The sequence below is a fragment of the Alternaria rosae genome (genome assembly GCF_020736505.1).
Source record: "Alternaria rosae strain MPI-PUGE-AT-0040 chromosome Unknown BKA58scaffold_4, whole genome shotgun sequence".
NCBI lineage: Eukaryota > Fungi > Ascomycota > Dothideomycetes > Pleosporales > Pleosporaceae > Alternaria > Alternaria rosae.
Window position 1 is genome coordinate 875790 of NW_025763573.1, and position 19443 is coordinate 895232.

The 19443-nt window shown below is 54.6% G+C and overlaps 9 protein-coding genes and 1 non-coding gene across 10 annotated transcripts; 8 read left to right on the plus strand and 2 right to left on the minus strand.

The window, feature by feature from the left end:
- Window positions 1-37: 37 nt before the first annotated feature.
- On the plus strand, window positions 38-1781 carry BKA58DRAFT_146145 (uncharacterized protein). The gene has a single exon (XM_046164686.1). The coding sequence runs from the start codon at window positions 211-213 to the stop codon at window positions 1462-1464; it is 1254 nt and encodes a 417-aa protein (XP_046026017.1). The 5' UTR covers window positions 38-210; the 3' UTR covers window positions 1465-1781.
- Window positions 1782-2805, minus strand: BKA58DRAFT_146144 (hypersensitive response inducing protein 1). Its single transcript, XM_046164685.1, has 2 exons — window positions 2292-2805; window positions 1782-2241 (listed from the first exon to the last, which is right to left on the minus strand). The coding sequence occupies exons 1-2, from the start codon at window positions 2639-2641 to the stop codon at window positions 2100-2102; spliced, it is 492 nt and encodes a 163-aa protein (XP_046026018.1). The 5' UTR covers window positions 2642-2805; the 3' UTR covers window positions 1782-2099.
- A 915-nt stretch (window positions 2806-3720) lies between these two features.
- BKA58DRAFT_312415 (uncharacterized protein) lies at window positions 3721-4900 on the plus strand (the record flags this gene model as incomplete). The annotated part of the gene is made up of 3 exons (XM_046167378.1): window positions 3721-3837; window positions 3892-4613; window positions 4660-4900. The coding sequence occupies 3 exons, from the start codon at window positions 3721-3723 to the stop codon at window positions 4898-4900; spliced, it is 1080 nt and encodes a 359-aa protein (XP_046026019.1).
- A 215-nt stretch (window positions 4901-5115) lies between these two features.
- BKA58DRAFT_145836 (aspartate aminotransferase) lies at window positions 5116-7136 on the plus strand. The gene is made up of 3 exons (XM_046164684.1): window positions 5116-5692; window positions 5763-5894; window positions 5943-7136. The coding sequence occupies exons 1-3, from the start codon at window positions 5435-5437 to the stop codon at window positions 6885-6887; spliced, it is 1335 nt and encodes a 444-aa protein (XP_046026020.1). The 5' UTR covers window positions 5116-5434; the 3' UTR covers window positions 6888-7136.
- A 1463-nt stretch (window positions 7137-8599) lies between these two features.
- Window positions 8600-9307, minus strand: BKA58DRAFT_312722 (uncharacterized protein; the record flags this gene model as incomplete). The annotated part of the gene is made up of 1 exon (XM_046167397.1): window positions 8600-9307. A coding segment is annotated over one exon (708 nt), but the record flags the coding sequence as incomplete, so codon positions are not given.
- Window positions 9308-10149: 842 nt separating this feature from the next.
- On the plus strand, window positions 10150-10230 carry BKA58DRAFT_t35. Its single transcript has one exon. It is a non-coding gene; the product is annotated as a tRNA-Ser (tRNA).
- BKA58DRAFT_145730 (uncharacterized protein) lies at window positions 10166-11099 on the plus strand. The gene is made up of 2 exons (XM_046164683.1): window positions 10166-10621; window positions 10674-11099. The coding sequence occupies exons 1-2, from the start codon at window positions 10383-10385 to the stop codon at window positions 10975-10977; spliced, it is 543 nt and encodes a 180-aa protein (XP_046026022.1). The 5' UTR covers window positions 10166-10382; the 3' UTR covers window positions 10978-11099.
- Window positions 11100-11221: 122 nt separating this feature from the next.
- BKA58DRAFT_428617 (putative calcineurin-like phosphoesterase) lies at window positions 11222-13255 on the plus strand (the record flags this gene model as incomplete). Its single annotated transcript, XM_046173019.1, has 2 exons — window positions 11222-12160; window positions 13196-13255. 2 exons carry the CDS (start codon window positions 11222-11224, stop codon window positions 13253-13255), a joined length of 999 nt encoding a protein of 332 aa, XP_046026023.1.
- Window positions 13256-14206: 951 nt separating this feature from the next.
- On the plus strand, window positions 14207-15087 carry BKA58DRAFT_455988 (uncharacterized protein; the record flags this gene model as incomplete). Its single annotated transcript, XM_046174576.1, has 2 exons — window positions 14207-14250; window positions 14361-15087. 2 exons carry the CDS (start codon window positions 14207-14209, stop codon window positions 14845-14847), a joined length of 531 nt encoding a protein of 176 aa, XP_046026024.1. The 3' UTR covers window positions 14848-15087.
- On the plus strand, window positions 15088-19389 carry BKA58DRAFT_146153 (uncharacterized protein). Its single transcript, XM_046164687.1, has 3 exons — window positions 15088-15195; window positions 15250-15309; window positions 15358-19389. The coding sequence occupies exon 3, from the start codon at window positions 15430-15432 to the stop codon at window positions 19213-19215; it is 3786 nt and encodes a 1261-aa protein (XP_046026025.1). The 5' UTR covers window positions 15088-15195; window positions 15250-15309; window positions 15358-15429; the 3' UTR covers window positions 19216-19389.
- The last annotated feature ends 54 nt before the right edge of the window (window positions 19390-19443 follow it).

Consider the following 19443-nt stretch of genomic DNA (forward strand, 5'->3'; position numbering starts at 1 on the left):
GATTGCTCTTGCCCAGGTGCCTCGAGTCTATTACTGAAACCACTCGCCGCACCTTTATTCTACATACTCCAATTTCCCTCCCCTCCCCTCAGTGTGTGTGTGCGTGGCCGCTACGCTGCATAGCCTCACCGCTGCACCCCCGGCCTTCTGAGCAGGGGCCGTTGCAGCGCAGAAGCCGCATGAGCCTGCAGTCCTGCCTCATCAGCAGCCATGCAGCACTTCACCACGCAGCTGCGCCATGAACAGAACAGGACACGCTCGTTGCGCGCGAGTCAGTACCACAGGGCAAGAAGAAATAAAGATAAAAGGAAGGAAGATGAATCACTTGCGGATCTAGAGGCCGACGACGAAACGCAGCCAGACGCCATAGCCCAATCGTACGCCTCGTCCACTGCGCCTGGAATAGCTCAGCTGCGTGTCGCAGGCCTATTGCCCAGTCAAGAGGACAAAGTCCCTCCACCACCCTTCCCCCATGCATCTGCGAGCGTGTCCAAACAACACAATGGCCCCGCTAAAGTCCAAGAGGAAATGGCCAGACCGCCTTCACGCCTCTACGCCGTCCACGCCTCTTCGAAAGGTGGTGCCGTCCAAGGCCATCCAGAGGCTCAAAAGAGGGCTCATCTCGATTCTCTGTCGACACTGATGCATTGCTGTCTGCTCAAGGGAGATTACGAGCGTGCGGGGAGAGCGTGGGGCATGATTCTACGGACGCAGGTTGCTGGTGGGCGCCCTGTGGATCCCCGTAACCACGGACGCTGGGGCATCGGTGCTGAAATAGCGCTGCGTCGCACGCCACAGACGCTGATGGAGCACAGGTTCTCTCAAGAAGGCTTTGAGCTTGCTCGTGAATATTACAATCGTCTCATTATCCAACACCCAACCCGGAAATTGCAACCCCATGCTGTTGACGAGAGGACATTCTACCCACCCATGTTCTCGTTATGGATCTACGAAGTCCGCGAAAAGAGCAAACGTGCAAGACAGCAGCTGCACGACGACGTTGCAAACCAATCGCGCTCCTCTCGAAGCACTTCAGTCGACAGTAACATTAGTAAGACTCCAGGCAACTCTTCCGCAAAAGAGGCGACAATCCAAGCGGAGGAACTTACTCAGGCTCTGGAGATTGCAGAGCGCCTCGACCAAGTCATATCATCTCCACCATTTGACAAGCAGGCAAGTCTCCTGGAACTCCGCGGCCACATCGCTTTATGGGTTAGCGATCTCACCCTGGGAGATATGGGTACCGATACGGACAGGAACATGAATCCATCTACGCACTCAAGTCCAGCTCCAGACCAGCTCAAACGACTTGCAAAGGCTCATCATGAAGTGCTAGCAGCGCAGACATTTCTCGAACGAGCTGTTGCGAATGGGGCTGAAAGCCAGGCAGCAGCTCTGTCAAGTATCAACGTCAAGCGTAGGAGTCTGGTCAAAACTATGGAGCAGTTGCGTACTACTGGGTGAGGCAAGCATCTCACGAATGAACAAACTTTGATTTCCGCATTATACCCAACCCCTTCTTAGAAGACTATTACAATATGAGACCATATCAAGGTCCGATACGTGAGTACAGGCTTCTGGAATCTCTCTTCTCGTACATTTCAATCCTCATCCAACAGTATCTGACTGAGGTCTGACGCCTGCAAGCAGCGCAGGTCTACGCGTAGGAGGCGGCGAGGACAAGACAAAAAGCAAAGTCTGTCACCTCCCAATTATATACAATCGGACTCGGCAAGCCCGTATGTGGAACAATAAAGATGCCATCTAGCCCGAACCTAGAGGGCGGCGCAATTTGCGATCGAGCGCGTCGCATCGCGTTAATACGGTCAATGATGTCACATGGCTTGACATGACATAACAGCACGACCACAAGAGTGGAGGTAACATTGAACTCGAATTTTCATTTAAGCAGCCGACGCTCCGCCTGGGGTATCGTGATGAGTGAAAGAGAAAAGCTAGGAAGACAGCCCGACCCGTCGAGACGCCAATACATATCCAAGAGGATCCATAGCCATGCATACTCTTCTGATCATTATTACATCAACCTAAGGAAACCACTTTGAAGAATCCCACAGAGTTGACAAGCTAGCCGAAGCCATCTAGCACTGAGGCGAGTTGCAGATCTTGCGCGGATTCTGGGGTGCGAAGGTCTGGGGTCCGCCGGTGCAGACGCGCTTGTCGCCCTCAGTGTAACAGTTAAGCGAGTCGACCTTGACTGCAGTACCAGAGATCCACTGGTTGCTGGTCTACTGTTAGTCGTTGTATGTGAATGAATGTAGTAGTGGACTCACCCTGAGCAGGTCCAGGAGTGGCTGATCTGGTAGTAGGCCTGATCTTGAGGTCCGCGAAGGTCGAAGAGAAGACGACGGTCAGCGACCTGGCACTCGTTGTTGTTGGGGACAGAGGCACCTGAACCGCCGCAGTGAACGCCGTTCTGGACGGGGTCGTCGTTGTCACTCCTGGAGAAGGAAGACTTGAATGTGAAGTCAACGCTGCCAGAGGTAGCAGAGGTGACCAGCTTGTAGTCGGAAATGGTGTATGAGACCGGGACACAGCCCTCGTCGGTACGGGCAGCAAGGCTGGCAGGAGCAGTCATGGCAACAGCGGCGAAGGCCAACGAAAGGATGCTGGAGAAGCGCATCTTGAGGAAATATGTGCTTTCGCGAAGGGTGAGAATGTGGTAGCACAGGGATTTGAGGGGCTGAGTGAGTTGAAGAGCTGATACTTTTGTGAGTGCGATGAGGAGAGGGAAAAGGTATTGGAGGATATTTTTTTTATTTGCATACTGGCAGGAGCGTTCGCTATGGCGCAATCCAGGGCCGCTACCGGTAGGGGCGACTGGCCAGATGCGTACGAGGAAGGAACTGAGCGGCGAAAAGTCAATTTTAGGTCCATTCGTAGGCCGTAAATTGAGTAAGATGAGCAAGTTATTTGGGGCTGTACAAGAAAGAGCTAGCCGGTTGTTGAAGTTCAGCAAGGAGGCCTTGCGGCTGAAGGTGCTATTGGGCAGGTCTCAGTATACCTAGGTAAGCTTACATGCAGCTGTTGGGTTGTACTACCAGCAGCTGAGCTATATACTGAGGTAACTACCAATAGCTGAGCCATGTACTGAGGGACTAGATTGAGGACAAAGCGATGTTTGCGCAGCGAAAGTTGGAGGCTCCTATGGCTAGCACGCCATATATAGAGACCGACAACGGCAAAGACGACAGGCAGACGATCATGATCAGACAAATCCGCAAGAGACATGGAAACAGGACACGGCCCGTCAGTCAATAGTAGGACATACACTGGCAAGAAACCTTGGAAGCAAGAGCTAGAAGTAAGAACTAGAACAGCAGTACTTCCTATCCCCATTTCATTCTATAATGTAACAATGAGAAAACTCAAATGAAAGAGACGAAACATATAACTAGAAGCAGGTTTTCTTCATTCGTTTCTTGATCAAGGGCGTTGTTGTGTTGTTGTAACATTTAAAGGCTCACCCATCCTTTCCCATTTTCAACTTCCGCGTTCTTGCGAGAGGACGTATACACCTTTGCGGGCGCTCAGAACACATGCTCAGAAAACAAAGAGCAAGCCCGGTATAGTGGACGAGACAGTACCTTGTGGGGTGATGGTGCGTCATTGGCCCGGAAGCGAAAGACCAGCATGGCACTTCCGCGGGGAGCATCGTCATTTCACATGAGCAAGTTGGCTGCCCAGACGCACTCCAACACAATGGACATCACACCAGTATTCAACGAAGTGCTCGCCAAACACGACGTGCACCCGATCGAGCCCCATGTATTCCGCGTCGAAGCCCTAGATGATTTTGTGAAAGAGGCATACCGCATTGTAGGCCACGTTGCGCGCCTGGACTCGAGGGGAGGTGAAAGCTAACTGCCGCAGCGAGGTCACATTGCAAAGCTCCACACGGACCTGAAGTCGATACGGCAAAGTTATCTTTCGACGGCGCATCCTCCCCGCCGGAAGCAGTACACGCGAACCAACGGCTCCACGACGTCGGCAGACAAAGATGCAAAGTACCTTAGCGACACGCAGCGCAACGAGATCGACGCCCAGGCGAAAGAATCGATACACGGGCTGAACGATGCCATCAAAAGGCTAGGCATTGCCGAGCAGACACGACAGGAAACGCAGACGCAGGTTGCTTTGAAGAAGCGCGCAAAGCAGGGCCTAGGTGCGCTTGGACGATGGGCAGCGGGTGGGGCAATCACAGCAAAGAGCGTCGAGGAGGAGATCCAGGAGACTAAGGCAAATACAATTAAGGCGCATCGAGAGGGCATACTATGGTCGCTGCAGAAGCAGCTGGAGCAGTGCGGCCGCTTCCAGAGCGACATGATGGAAATACGGCTCATGCGCGAGGTGGAGAAGAGCAAGAGCGTGCTGTACAAGACAAGGAACACGGGACCAACGACTAGCGACTACAGTGGCATGAACGACAGCAGTGCAGGCAACGAGTCTGCAGAGTATCGCGCCAAGCCGACGTACAACCCCGACGAGTCGAGCGCGGTGATTGAGAATCAGCTTGACCCCGAGCAGCTCCAGCTGTTTGCGCAGGAGAACCAGGATATGCTCAAGCAGTACGAGGACCAGCTCGACAAAGTTCGGTATGTACTCGGACGTGCGCATCTGAACGACTACTGACACAGATAGCGCAACCGAAAAGTCCCTCACCGAGATCTCGGAACTACAGTCGACGCTCGCGTCCAACCTCAGCATGCAGGCGGCGCACATTGACCAGCTCATTGAAGACTCGTTCAATACGACGGAGAATGTAGGGAGCGGAAACAGGGAGCTCAAGCGTGCGACGGAGCGGGGCAGCACGGCACAGAAGCTGTTCTGGGCGACAAGTATCTTCTGCACGACACTTGTCTTGTGGGACTTGTTCATCTGAAGAGTACAGGGAATGGGGTTGGTGTTGTTAGTAGACCGTCTACATGTGAATCAATCGCGCCATGGCCGTTAGTATCCGCTGGACGCTGAGTGGACCAAATTCCCAGAAGCAGCAATAGCAGCCCATGTGGGGTGGGCAGTCTTGAACCAAGTACAACGCAGACCCACAACGGTTCATCGCTAGCCAAGTGGTAGCAAGTCGACCCGTGTACAAAAAGTGGTCGTGGTGAATGCCCTGCATGTGAGACGGCCTGTCTGGCTGACATGATGGCGCGGTAACTTGTGCCTCGGCTTGCCTGCTCACACGACGCTGCGGCAGACCTTCCGAGCCTCAACTCTATATAACGAGCTGGCCGAGAGCCGTCGCCATGTCTGCATCTCTTGTTCATCGTCTCGCGCCGGCCCTCCCGGTTCTCCGCATCTCGTCTCCAAAAGCAAACTGCGGGGTTTAGCGTGGGCGGACGCGGCTTCCCTTTCCTAGGCAGGCAGCGGCAGCGGTGAAACGTAAACGTGGGAGAGCTCCTACGCCGTAATCATGCCCGACTCACTCACCTCTTCCTCCACTCCTCCCCAGACTTCCTCCAAGACACGCCTCTCCCAGATCTCCTCCCACATCGAACCCATGGCTGCCACCGCTTTCGACGCGAATGTCGTCCCCCAGGCGCCCGAAGACCCGCTCTTCGGGCTCATGGCTGCCTTCCGTCGCGACGAGGACCCTAACAAGGTCGACCTGGGCATTGGCGCTTACCGCGACGACAATGCAAAGCCCTGGATTCTGCCCGTCGTCAAGAAGGTACACCCTTCACATCCATTGCGCCTTCCTCGTATCCACACAACACAGGCTAACACTGCATGTCCCACAGGCCGACGACAGACTGCGCGACGACCCCAACCTCAACCACGAGTACCTCCCCATCGCCGGTCTCGCCGAGTTCACAACCGCCTCCCAGAAGCTCGTGCTCGGTGGTGACAGCCCCGCCATCAAGGAGAAGCGGGTGAGGACACCCCTCCATCACGTCATGACTTGAGCTCACACCACACAGGTCACCAGCTTGCAGACCATCTCTGGCACCGGTGCCGTCCACTTGGGTGCCCTCTTCCTCGCCAAGTTCTACAAAACCCAGAGCCAGCGGACCGCCTACTTCTCGGACCCGACATGGGCCAACCACTTCCAGATCTTCTCCAACGTCGGCCTCGAATACAAGACATACCCCTACTTCTCCAAGAAGACCAAGGGCCTCGACTTCGATGGCATGATCGGTGCCCTACAAGACGCGGCAGAGGGCAGCATCATCGTACTGCACGCTTGTGCTCACAATCCCACCGGTGTCGACGCTACACAAGAGCAGTGGAAGAAGATTGCCGACGTGATCAAGTCAAAGAAGCACTTCCCTTTCTTCGACACCGCATACCAGGGCTTCGCTTCAGGTGACCTTGCAACTGACGGCTGGGCAATCCGCTACTTTGTCGAGCAGGGCTTCGAGCTCTGCATTGCCCAGTCCTACGCAAAGAACTTTGGTCTGTACGGCGAGCGAGCAGGCTGCTTCCACTTCGTCACCTCTCCGTCATCCGACGCCGAGTCCACCATCAAGCGCATCGCCTCACAGCTCGCCATCCTCCAGCGCTCCGAGATCTCAAATCCTCCTGCCTACGGTGCCCGCATCGCTTCGACCGTCCTCAACGACCCTCAGCTCTTCGCTGAATGGGAAGACAATCTCCGCACAATGTCTGGTCGTATAAAGGAGATGCGCAAGGCGCTTCGTAGCAAGCTCGAGGACATGGGCACACCCGGCACATGGAACCACATCACAGAGCAGATTGGCATGTTCAGCTTCACTGGCTTGACAGAGCAGCAGGTTCTGAAGATCCGGGAAGACTCCCATGTGTACATGACCAAGAACGGTCGTATCTCCATGGCTGGCCTCAACACACACAACGTCGACTACTTTGCGAAGGCTGTCGATAAGGTTGTGAGGGAAACACAGTAGAGTGGAGGGCTCGGGGGGCATAGCACCTTGTAGAGGTCTTTCAGGAGTCTTGCTAGCCACGGCAAAGCCGAAACTGAATGTGTTACGATTATGCGAGACGGCGACCAAGACGTACTGGTGGGATAGAATCTACCATAGATTAATCCTCACCTCATCCAGCGAATCAGACTTCACTATTGAACATACAGACGTGATGTCATGTCTTTTCCCATGGTCTAACACGTCAAAAGACTTTACGAGTACATCGCTCTAGCAGACACCACGAATGAAGGATCTCTGGATAGTCACATGCTGAGACTCAGTGTGGCACGTACGATTGCACGTAAAAAAAAACATATACTTCAATCAACACAAAGGGTATACAGCTCCCGCGGTTCATCCGACGACAAATGAAAGAAACACTTTTACGATTAGTTGGAAGATCAATAATAACCGTCCGACATATCTTCAGCGTCCCGATGACGCACCATGTTCATCATTATCGCAAGCTAATGCGTCTACTTAACCCCTTTGCTATGCGTAAACCTCGCAATACTGCCAATACTCCAGCTTTTCCCTTTCCTCTCCTTTTCTCGAATCTTCTTCTCCTCACGTTCCCTAACCTCGTCACTCGATTCCAAGAGACTGTCTCCACTAAGCCGCTTCAACATGTCAAGAGTCGAAGATGTTTTACGCAGACGGCTCTTTTTTGGGGGTGGCGGCGGGACAAGATCGTCAAAAGTTGGGGTGTGCGATTGTAGGGGGTTCGTGTCTTCGGGTGGAGATGGGAGAGGGGCATCGTTTTGCTGGATAGTGACGAATTTGTTCTCTATGGGTGGGAGAAGCATGGAAGATGCGACAGGTGATAGGATGTGTTCCTCTATGTTATCGCTGTTGTTGTTGTTGTTGTTGTTGTTGTTGTTACCGTAGCTCCATGACGACTCGTTCGTTCCCTGGATTGGCAGACTTATTGCGCTGCTGCTGTTTGACGAGTGGGGCGAGTACTGGTATGGGAGAGGCAACGGTGCAGAATGGGGTGGTTGATAGTCGTCGGGTCTAGGTTCCGGTCTTTTCGCGTCCGCAAGGAGGGAGTCTGATTGCGCACGTTCTCTGGGTAGAAAGGGATTGTCTCGGAAAGCCGGGTGGTCAGACAGTGATGGTGGCGGATATGTTGGTGCTCTCCACACTGCCATTGGCGGTCTAGGTTGATGCTCAAGATGTTGGGATGACCTGGCTGATGTATTTGCGGTGTATGGACGCGTCGTCATGGTTGGTACAGTCAGACTTGTTTGTGACACGGATCGGGACGTTGAAGACAGCAGCCGCGGTGAGGCGGATCGCGCGCGCGACTCGGAAGCGGTCTTTTGTAGAGTCTGTGGCTCAGTAGGGGCCGGTGGCTCTGTTATCGGAAGTGACTTGGAGAATGCCTTCTCTTGTGCCTTCAACCAATCCGGTGTTGCGCATGCTGATATCGCTGACGCATCGTAATTCAAACTGGAAGGATCCGCTTCAGCACTGGTGAGTAGTTTCTCGATTGCTTCACGCAGATCCTGCGGGTTGACGTTATCAGAAGCACGCGTGATGGCCCACTGTGGGTGGTTGACCTTTATGGATAACTGCCTCGAACGGGAACCTTCAGACGATACGGTGGAGTTGTCCGAGAGACCGGGTGGGTCGTCGTGCGAGTGACCCCCGCTATCCGTACGGCACTCCTCTGATACGGTTGGCACCTGAAATATCTGAGAGGACTTTGTCGCTAGTGGCCGGATGCATGGCCATGACAGTGACTCTCGCATGAGGTCGTGGATTTCCGGTTCTGTCGACAGTGCGTCCAACTCCTCCAACTTCTTCGCTACCCCCGGGTTCTGCGTACATCGGAGCTTGGAAAGATATGCGCTACATGCTTGCGTGTTGGAGAGTGGATGGCCGTAGTCGATCAGATCTTCTAGTACCGTCGTGAATTCAGTGTTGAAATCCTCGATAGTCGCGTACTGGTCGATGTGCAAGTTTATGAAGTGGCAGAACGCGTGATGGTATCCAGAAAAGCTGAAGACACCGAAATGATCATCCAATGCTTGCAGCATCTCTTGCGAAGTGTGGTTGATGGGAGGTAGGGGTGGCCCGACTTCGAAAACTTCCTGCATCACTTCTTCTGCCAGAGAAAGAAAGATGTCTAGCTTGACCTCGCGATCCTGTCGTACCCATGATCTTCGCTCTTCGAGAAGGCTCGGCTCTACGTCTTTCGTTTCCTCCGAGGAAATGACTGGAACTGGCCGTGCCTTTGGCATAGGCATGGGCAAAGCGCCATTGCAGTATTTCCAAGTATCTTTCGATTCCAGTGCAAACTGAAGACTGCGTCGCCAGCGAGAGTACTCGGGTCCGTTGGAGTCTACTTTTAGGAGGTGGACGCCGGGTAGGCGTGGAGAGGTTTGTGGCTGCATTAGTCCTGATTTCGCAGGCGTAACTGCACTTCTGAACGGTGCAGTTGATGGAAGGAGCTTGTAGGAAAATAGTCACCGAGGAAACCAAGCACATTTGAACATCACCGCATAACACAACGGCCCATCAGCATCGTCTCACCAGAATATGGCCGCATGCACATCAGCCATGACATCCTAGCTCTTTGTTCCAAGGCCGGACTTCCACGAAGGGGAGCCAACCGTAGCTTGAAGCATACAGCCATGCACAACCACCATGATCCCAGATTAGGTGTCGCACGTCCCAGGGCCCCTTACCTACACATTGGTTGAATTGGGCTTGGGCCGTTTTCATCAAGCACCAAGACTGACGTGTTGCAGACGTCTGCCCGTTGACCGTAGTCCGCGTCGGGTACTTATGTGTGGGATGCGCGGCGCACACGAATCAAAACTATGGAACGCGTGGCGGTATGAGAATTATTGGTCGTCGGAATCCGGAGGTTGCGGGGAGGTTCTCTGTTCCCGCCTCATCTTCATGTCCGAAACGCAAAGTTGCGGCTCTTTGCGGGATCAGGCGAACAAACGAAAGTTTTTGACATCGGGCCTTTTGCCGCCCATGACGGTGTCAACGTCAACTATGATGACTTGGATCCAGCAAGATTGAGCGCTCACAAACTGCGAAGGACTGTAAGCGGAAGGTCTAGGTGGAGGTGTGGAGGTGTGGAGGCACGGCTGGCTTCTAGTCGGGTTGGAGGATGCTACGCTTGTCGCCTCACGCAGTAAACGAGCTGGAGGATAGATTTAATGGATTATACACGATTTAGATTGCTTGTTCTTCATCGAAGCAGCAGAAGCAGCAAAAACACGGCGTTGTGGCGGAGTGGTTATCGCGCAAGACTAGAAATCTTGTTCCTTCGGGAGCGTCAGTTCGAATCTGGCCAACGTCGATCTTTTTGCCGGTGGGACTGACTGGATGGCCAGCTTTCGCTCAGTCGTAAACTTTTTGCACTTTGCTCAACCATCTCATGTTGGCCGCCAAGCTCCATCTTGGCGTATACACATGCCCCAATCCGAACAGCCAATGACTGACTAACTTCCCATGCCACCGCGAGCCTTTCCCCTCCCCTTCCGAGTGGGCACCGATATTTGCAATGTCCCAAGAGTACGATCTATCATCACGCCCCGTACCGGTGGCGACGGCGAGCCTTTGCGCCCTCTGCGTCACTACCTAAAACGAGTGTTTACCGAGCACGAGCGCCAGTACTTCTGGAATCGCTTTGGGCCCGAAGAATCCGTATTGGAGAAGGTAGATGTAATCTCCAAATTTCTCGCTGGCAGGTGAGAATCCGCATCAGCTTCATCTCTCGGTTAGGAGCTTACGTGATACCAGGTTTGCAGCGAAAGAAGCTTGCCGCAAAGCAATTCAACACCTCGACATTATCCAAAGAGGGTTCAAGCACATCATGATCCTCCCTGTTAGCACGGTGGACCGTAGTAAGCACCAATCGCTACGGCCCCAGGGCTTGATCTTGGATATGGTCTACGAGGATTTCGAGCCAAGCTGGGTTGCGCCTGACGGCAAGGTTGGACTGATCGATATGAGCGAGATCGATGGGCAGCTGTGCGAAATTAGCATCAGTCATGATGGAGACTATGCGACTGCTGTCGCTATCGTGCCGGTTGCGGGGAAGTAGAAATATTGAATTGGATGGTACTGGTGCGATTGTTTTTGCTCGTCATGTTTTGCTGGTCAAATCCATGGACACTGGTACCATAGGTCTTTACCACTAATGAAATCTCTAACCAGGTCTGCCACAGCTCAGTATAACCACGACCATCCTACGTGGCCATGTCCACCTCGTTGCTGCCTAAAAACGCGTCTTGCTACATACATGAAGAACTGTTCACAGCGACTTGATTTACATATTGCGTTGCAACATGACAACCACAAACACACCATTTACATTTGGCAAGTCCAACCCCTTCGCGCTCGAACTGCCATCAGCATGGCAGCGCCTGCAGCAGGACCCAATACTCTTCATCGCACAGTGGTTATATGCCCACCGACCGCCTTCAACACTGCCGGAGTCCTGTTCTACAACATCAAAGGACTCGTCTACGACTCCTGTTAGGGTCGTCTGCATCTCCGATACGCACAACGAGCAACCCCGTGTACCGAACGGCGACATCTTGATTCACGCTGGTGACTTGACAGTCAACGGCACATTCGAAGAGCTCCAACTACAGCTTAAATGGTTGAACAGCCTGCCACATCAACACAAGGTCGTGATAGCAGGGAATCACGATTTGCTTCTCGATCAATCCTTCTTTCGCCGCAACCCACGCCTTACAAGCCTAGGGAATAATGAACGCAAACTTCGACAACTTATGTGGGGAGGCGTAGTATACCTTGAGAACGAGTTGAGGGTGCTTGTCGTTCAGGACAGGAACGTCAAGGTTTACGGAAGCCCCATGACACCGAAATATGGCAACTGGGCGTTCCAGTACTCAGCAAAAGACGTATGGTCCAACACTGTCCCAAAAGCAACGGACATACTCGTTACACATGGCCCAGCTAAAGGCCACCTCGACTCGTCACCCGCGAACCCATCTTATTTGCAGGGCTGTGCACATCTTCAGCGAGAACTTTGGCGTGTGAAGCCGCAACTCCATGTCTGCGGGCACATTCACTCAGCAAGAGGAGTGGAGTATGGTGACTGGGGATGGCTACGGTGGGACTATGACGCTGTGTGTGGCGGCGAAGGAGGAGTTGGCGTCGTCCTGGGGATGCTGGTTGCCTGGGTCTGCAAGTGGCTACTCTACATGGTGGGAAGAGCAAAGATTGGACAGACTATGACGAGTGTGAATGCAGCGGTCGTCAGCGAAGGGTTGGCAGAAGACGAACAAACTCTTGTCGTAGATCTTCTGTGACTCGCAACGATTGCCACGTCATGAGACATCTGTTTTAGTTGTACACGTATACGGCCATATGCCTCAACCTGATGTCAAGGTTTACGGGCTGTCTCTTCATCCCCAGTGGCACTCCAAAAACAACAGACGGAGACACATATCGTGCAAACCATATACACAAGTCCAATGGGAGGCTTCTGGAGGCCAGTAATGGCCAGATCTAAAGACTGCTTGGCCACAAAAGTGGAGATGGAGTTTATAGGTTCATGCGTGCCGTCACGCCCCACCGATCCTCGTGGTCGCGATACAGAACACGTTTCGGGAGACAGGATCCATAAACAATGACCCTGCGAGAAGCCACGGCATGTGGATCTGACAGGAAACAACCGCATAAGTCAGAAAGCAGAAGATGCATTAGAGCCTCCTGTGGTTGAAGCTGCATAAAGTATAGGGCAAGAAAGATAGCATGAACATGATAACCGCGGCCGTGCCCAACGTAGATGCGGGGCCTGGGTCTATATGTTCAGATACTTAAGTAATGTTCTTCTTCTAGTCGGCGGGAATGGTTTCGAAACGTTCAAGCGCATGCCGGCAAGGGTAGTCTCAGAATACTGAACAACACTGGTATCAGAGAATGTCACCATGCACAGCACAACAACGCGCTTGCAATCGACCAGCCTCAATCGACATGTTTAACCGTGGCGGCGGAAGTCTCCTTGCGATGCGATGGAATTACGGATATGTTGGCCTCGACCAAATGGTAAAGCAAAGCGACAGAAAGGGGAATCCCAGTAGACAAGGAGACAGCCCGATGCCGCGGTGCATTGGCTGGACCATTGGATCGGCACAGTCTTGTGCGGGTTGGATCTTCGCACCTTCCTCGTACAGTGCCACGCAGGAGCTTGAAACGAGTCACAGTACCCGATGGCAAGGCGAGCCTCGGCACCCGTCAGGTGGAATGTTTGTAGAACTTTGACAGACAGCCAAATATAGCTGTGGCAGGCGTTCGCAGTCGCAGACCGAGGGAGAGATGAAACGTTAGAGGACGGAATGTGTATTTGAGGCGCTGATGGAATGGCGTCAGTCAAGGCCATGCTGACTTGAGAGATGAAGGACAGTCCAGTCAGGAAGTACCGGTACCAGCAGCCGATGTCGAGGCTGCAGTCCAAGTGAAGGCTAGCCACGGACAGGGGCTGGTACCTCGAACCTAGGGCGCTGTAAAGTTCATGTCGTTCGCTGGGGCGCAGGCGTGGAGGCGGCGAGCAGAAGTCGAAACCAGCCGTCTGTCCTAGGACGAACTTTGGCGAGTCGTCGAGAAGACAATGCAGGCAAAGCGCACATGGCTGTCAAAAAAACGATAGTGTGGATACGGTAGTAGTTGGTCGCACTTCGGAATGACTGTGGACACAAGGCCGGCAGAATGGCTCGCTCAGCAGCGAAGGAATTAGGTGGCTGCAGACGATACGCAGCCCTGCATTTTCCACTGTCGGCCGGTAGAGACGTTGGAATAACAGTGTGCAGGGCCCAGGAAGGTACCGCGATATTGCTTCTGAGCGCGAACAATCAAAGCATGTCCACGGGGTTGGGTGCAGCATGAGGCGTGGTGGTGAGCGATCATCATCATTCGCATGCGAGTGGGACCCGTGTCATGCCGAAATGAAGGGCTCGGCAAGGGCAAGGGCTGCGCCTTCTCTTATTGGCCGCCTGATGGCCGTTCCTTCTCCAGCAGCGTGCGCATCGAACGGTGGGGAGCAAGGCGCTGGAGATGGACATCAACACTGCGCAGTCGGCCGCCTTCAAATTCCTCGAAATTGAGGGTTCAGTCGCCGTGTCGTAGGCAAGGGATACACCATGTCTTGGGCTGTACGGTAGCACAGCCGGGGTATATATTACCCTTGGCTAGTGCGGTTTGAGCTCACAGCCGTCTGCACGACCAGGGCCTCGCGGCCAGATGCAAATTAATCCACAGGCGCACCGTGGCGGCATGCGCAATCTGCTGCTGATGGGGACACAATGTCCGCTTCGCCTTTTGTCGTCGCAGCCTCTGAAGTCTTGCTGTCTGTCTCCTGTCACATGAACCCTCTGCATCGTCTCCACCAGCGACGTCAATAGCGAACTACTTCCCTCTGCAGCAAGCGCCGTTCTATTTTGCGACTATCGAATGCAGAGGCCCGCCGCGCGAAACCCTGGCTTTCCCCGTCGTGGACACTGGCACTAGTGGTGAGCAGTTGGTTCTCCTGCAGGGAGCACACGTTGGCGACTCGCAGCCCACGGCGCTTTCCCTCTTCCGCCCCTCGCCCCTGCCTGCCGCCGTTTTGGCCTGGACACCTGGGCGACTGCTGCTGACCGGCGCCCTGTCTTCTCTTCTTCTTCACTACCCGTCGCCCACGCCCCAAGCCGACCTCTTCTCCACCACCCGCCGACAACCCCCCAACGGGCGCATTCAAATATCGACTCTGCGCATTCCCCGCCCGTGGCTCCCCGTGGCTCTCTCCCCCGACCGTCAAGCACCGCTCTCCACGTCGCCTCAGGCCTCACGCTCCCTTGCACGATTCTCCGAATCACGAACACTCCTTCAAAAGCAATTCCGCTCCGTCGCCGCAATTACTAGTAATCTGACCGTTGCCTATCAACGTCGTCGCCGCTCGTTTTAGCATCGCACCACCCACGAAAACGCGCCCCAGCCCCGCTGACCACTTACGACACGCACGGCCACCCGCTGCTCAGGAATAAAGAAAACGCAATCGTGCCTAGAGTGCCTCGACCACTCCCACGATTTTTTGTCGCCCACCTGCTCGCTCGCTGTCATCCACGTGCGTACCAATCTCTGATCGGCCCTGGTTCGGTACCGCGTGCTTCTAGACCCACGCGACGACTATTCTCCGGTACCTGTCAGTGTCAAACATGACAGCATAGTCCCGCGACCAACCCGAGTACATTGCGACGACGCTTCAATCGTATCGCCTGTGGAACCATCTATTCCTAGCTGCATCGACAGTCTAGTGAGTCACCCAGCTCAGCGACGCGCTTTCTCCGCGAAGACTAACATGCGACAGGTCCATTCTTTATCCATCATTGACAATCGTCAAGTACACTCGTTTACCATAGCCCTGACAGTATGTTTTTTCCACTTGCACTGCAAATGCCATGGCTAACACCCGCAGGCTTCTACGTACATTGCCTTCGAGACTCTCGAGATACCTAATTATTCATAACCAGGCATCATAATCGTAACAATGCCTCGCTCAACCACAGTATGGGCCGCCGCCTTGGTCCTGGCCAGTCTTTCCGGCTCTGGCCCGCTCCTCACGACAGCAGAGGCCATGCCCGCACCAGGACCACAACAAACCCAAGGCCGTCCCCGATACTACTTCGCTAGGCACGTGAAGCGACAAATCGTTACAAATGCGACGACCCCTGCGGCTACTCCAGAGCCATCAACCAGCTACTCGTCTAGCAGCACTACTGAGCAGCTCTCGTCCCGCCAGATGGACTTCCCATCTTTCATTGAATCGCTGTTCCGCGGTAGTTCCGATTCATCGGCTCTTGCCTCTTCCTCAGATGTGCTAGTCAGCACCAGCGACGCAGACACGACCGGCACCTTGTCCTCCACGTTGGTAGAGAGCTCCTCTAGCGCACCTCTCTCAGAAAGCAGCGTCTTCTCACCACCGCCGCCTGCGGCATCGAGCTCTGCAGTCGAATCGTTGAGCTCCATCGTCAGCTCGTCAAGCCAAATTCAGGAATCCATCCCTGTGCCATCATCTACCGCTGCTCCCTCGCCTACTCCCGAAGCACCTAAAAGCGAGAAGCCTGTCGAGACCACCACGCCCGAGCCTATCTCCGAACCTCGGCCAACAACCGCTGTTTCTTCAGCGGCCGAGATTGGCACTACTAGTGGCCTCCCCGAGACTATTGTGCAGCCTACATCAACCGCCCAAAGCAGCGCCGCATCTTCTACCAAGGCTGACAGCCCTATTCTGGGTCCTATCCTCGGCTCCACTGGCCTCCTACCTGAGATCATCGTCCCACCAACCTCCACTGTCCAAAGCTCAGCTGCGGCCTCTTCGACTGCCGTTGAAGATACTCCAGCTTCTTCGACCGCTCAGAGCTCAGCGGCTGCCCCAACTGGAGCGCTGCCTGACGTAATCGTCCAACCGTCATCCTCCGCTGTCGACAGCAAGCCAGCGCCTTCTACCGGCAGCATTCCCGAGACCATCGTGCAGCCAACTTCAGCCATCGTACAGCCGACCTCGACGCCTCCTGGTGTTGAGAATACCCCTGCCTCGACAGGCGGACTGCCGGATGTCATTGTGCAGCCATCGTCTTCAGCTGTCGACACACCTACTGCAACAACGACTTCTGCTGGTCTCGTTGGTGGGCTTCTCTCATCGCTTCTGAACCCAATCATTGGATCCACTGGCGGTGTTCCCACATCTGTTGTCCAACCTACCCAGGTAGTTTCATCGACTATTGCCCAGTCATCAGAGCAAGCTGTCGGCTCCACTGGAGGCATCCCGGAGACTATCGTGACACCCACTGCGTCTCCTGCTTCTTCTGCTGCACCAAACTCTCCTGCTGCATCCAGCTTCCAGGGGCCTTTCATTGTCCCTGGATCGACAGGCGGTGTTCCTGAATCGATTGTGCAGCCTACCTCATCCGGCGGCCTGGTTGGTGGTCTCCTTTCAACGCTACTCGCACCCACCCCTACTCCTGAGATCGGCTCCACTGGTGGCATTCCTGAGACAATTGTTCAGCCTACCTCTTCCGGTGGCCTACTTGGTGGTTTCTTGTCGTCAATCCTTCCACCCGTGCCAACTTCTGAAGTTGGCTCCACTGGAGGTATTCCTGAGACCATCGTTCAGCCCACTTCGTCTGGGGGCCTTCTTGGCGGGCTACTTTCGTCGATTCTTCCACCTGCCGCTACTTCCGAGGTTGGCACCACTGGAGGTATTCCTGAGACCGTTGTCCAACCAACGTCATCTGGAGGCCTAGTTGGTGGACTGTTGTCCTCGCTCCTCGCATCAGAAGTCCCGACAGCCACCTCCCAGGTTGCTTCGACTGGCGCACCCCTTCTGCCATCATCTGGCATTGTCATCGGCATCACTACGGCTTTGGGCACTGGTGATTCTGCTGCTTCGACTGCGACACCGACTTCTCCCTTGAGCTCTGGAGCCATTCCTACTTCAGAGACCGTAGCTACCAGCTCCCCGATCCTCGACGTACCGGGACTTATATCGTCGGTCGTATCTGGTGTCCTGCCTACCGGTAGCGGTGTTGCATCCACTGCACCCACATCAGTAGCTTCTGCTAGCGCGTCCGGCATTCTTCCTCCGGCAATCTCCTCGCTGTTGTCCTCAGTTGTATCGGATCTTCCTGTCTCTGTGGTGCCCAGTGCTATATCAAGCATTCTGTCTGATTTGAACTCAGCTCTTCCCACCGGCACTGGTCCCATTATCATCCCGACTGTCTTGCCCTCAAGCTTGCTGTCTTCCGGAGTTCTCCCCCCTTCGTCAGGCCTGCCAATCTCGTCAGGTATCCTACCATCGTCTGGCATCCTTCCTTCTTCAGGACTCTTGCCATCCGGTGCCGTGCCTACCCCAACCTCTGAAGTCGTTTCTTCGTCTGGCGTGCCTGCCTCCGAGGCTCTCTCCTCCAGCGTTGGGCCTACAGCCTCCGAGACTGCAAGCATTACACCTTCAGCATCTTCGGGAACTGCTTTACCCTCAGGCTCCGGAAGCTCAGGCATCACTCCTTCTGGTACAGGTTCTATCGGCACATCTGCGTCCCCAGTTCCAACTTCGTCAGGTAGCCAATCTCTCACTGTCCCGGCTTCGGAAGGACCTTCGTCAGCTACTTCGACTGCCGCCGGTACTCTGAGCCCTTCGAGTGCTGGTAATGCCACCCTTAGCGATGCTCCCACTTCTTTCTTCAGCACCGGCTCCGTTGCTCCGTCATCCGTTGTTGTGTCCACTCCACCACCAACTTCAGAGACACCCAAGCCTACATCCACCAAGAGCCCTGCTTCGATCACTATTCCAGCCCTACCGACTACCACTAGCAAGGCGCCGCCGGTCTTCTCTCTTACGCCGACCGCCACCGATAGCGCAACTTCTCTCATCGTTGGTACCAGCATCATCGTTGAGGCTTCGACGATGCCAACCCCTAGTCCCACCGTCAGCAGCATTCCCTCGAGTCTACCACAGATGATTGCGCCGCCTGGAGGAGTCCCTCCTGAGAGGCCAGACAACAGCTTCATGGGCCAAGTGTGTTTCAAGTGGCCGCTCAACTACCCGTTCGTGTCTGCAAACGATGGTGGGCAGCAAATTTTCCACTACCTGCCAATTGCTATCGCAGACGGTTTGAACATCTCAACCTCTGAGGTCAAGAACTTCGGTCTGAAGCCTCTCAACACCATGGAGTACCAGGGTTTCATCACTACTCTCGCCTTGTTCACCATTCCACAGGATCTCCAGACGAAGCTCGCAGCGCAGCTCCGCAACCCCGCCGATGCTTTCTGGCACAACAAAAACTCGACAGTGAACGACCTCACGACCTTGATCAACACCGCCTGCCCTCTTCCCGCGGGCAAGCTGCCGGGTGACAACAGCCCTGCCAATGCGGCTGCCGAACCAGGTGCTGAGTCCACAGGTGGTTCTGGCGATGGTGGTGCTATGGGAGGCGACATCGGCGCCAGCCGCACTGTCAACAAGACCAGCGCCATCGTCGCTAGCAGTGCCATTGTTGGTGCTATTGCCTACGGTGCAGCCATGTTCTTTGTTGCTCGCCGATACAGGAACAAGCGTATGGCCCACCAGCGCTCGAGCTCTGTTCCCAGCACAAGCCGCATGACCTACGGTTCAATTCCAGGTGGCGCTGCTGCTTGGATGCATGGCGCTCGGAATGGTCGAATGACGCCTGGTAGTCGCGGCAGCCAAGGCAGCAGTACCACTCAGGGTCGCAGTGTCCGAACACAGCAGATCTCAGCTCCGGTCATGGCTGAGAACTCTCTTGGCTGGAACTAAAGCATCACAACCCGTTCCCTCCCCCACAAAGTCTTCGTCGTTGTACCATAGACTGGACGTGGATGGCTCCGCCTCGTGCCTTCCAGAACACCTCCGTCCCAGCGACCAGCTTTGCCCCGTATCAACAACAACTTGTCGTCGCACCGACCTCATCCAAGCTGGTGTTCAGGATCCAGCCGCGAAGCAAATCTCTCATCACTACCGTTCGGACACGTTCGCTTAACCCAC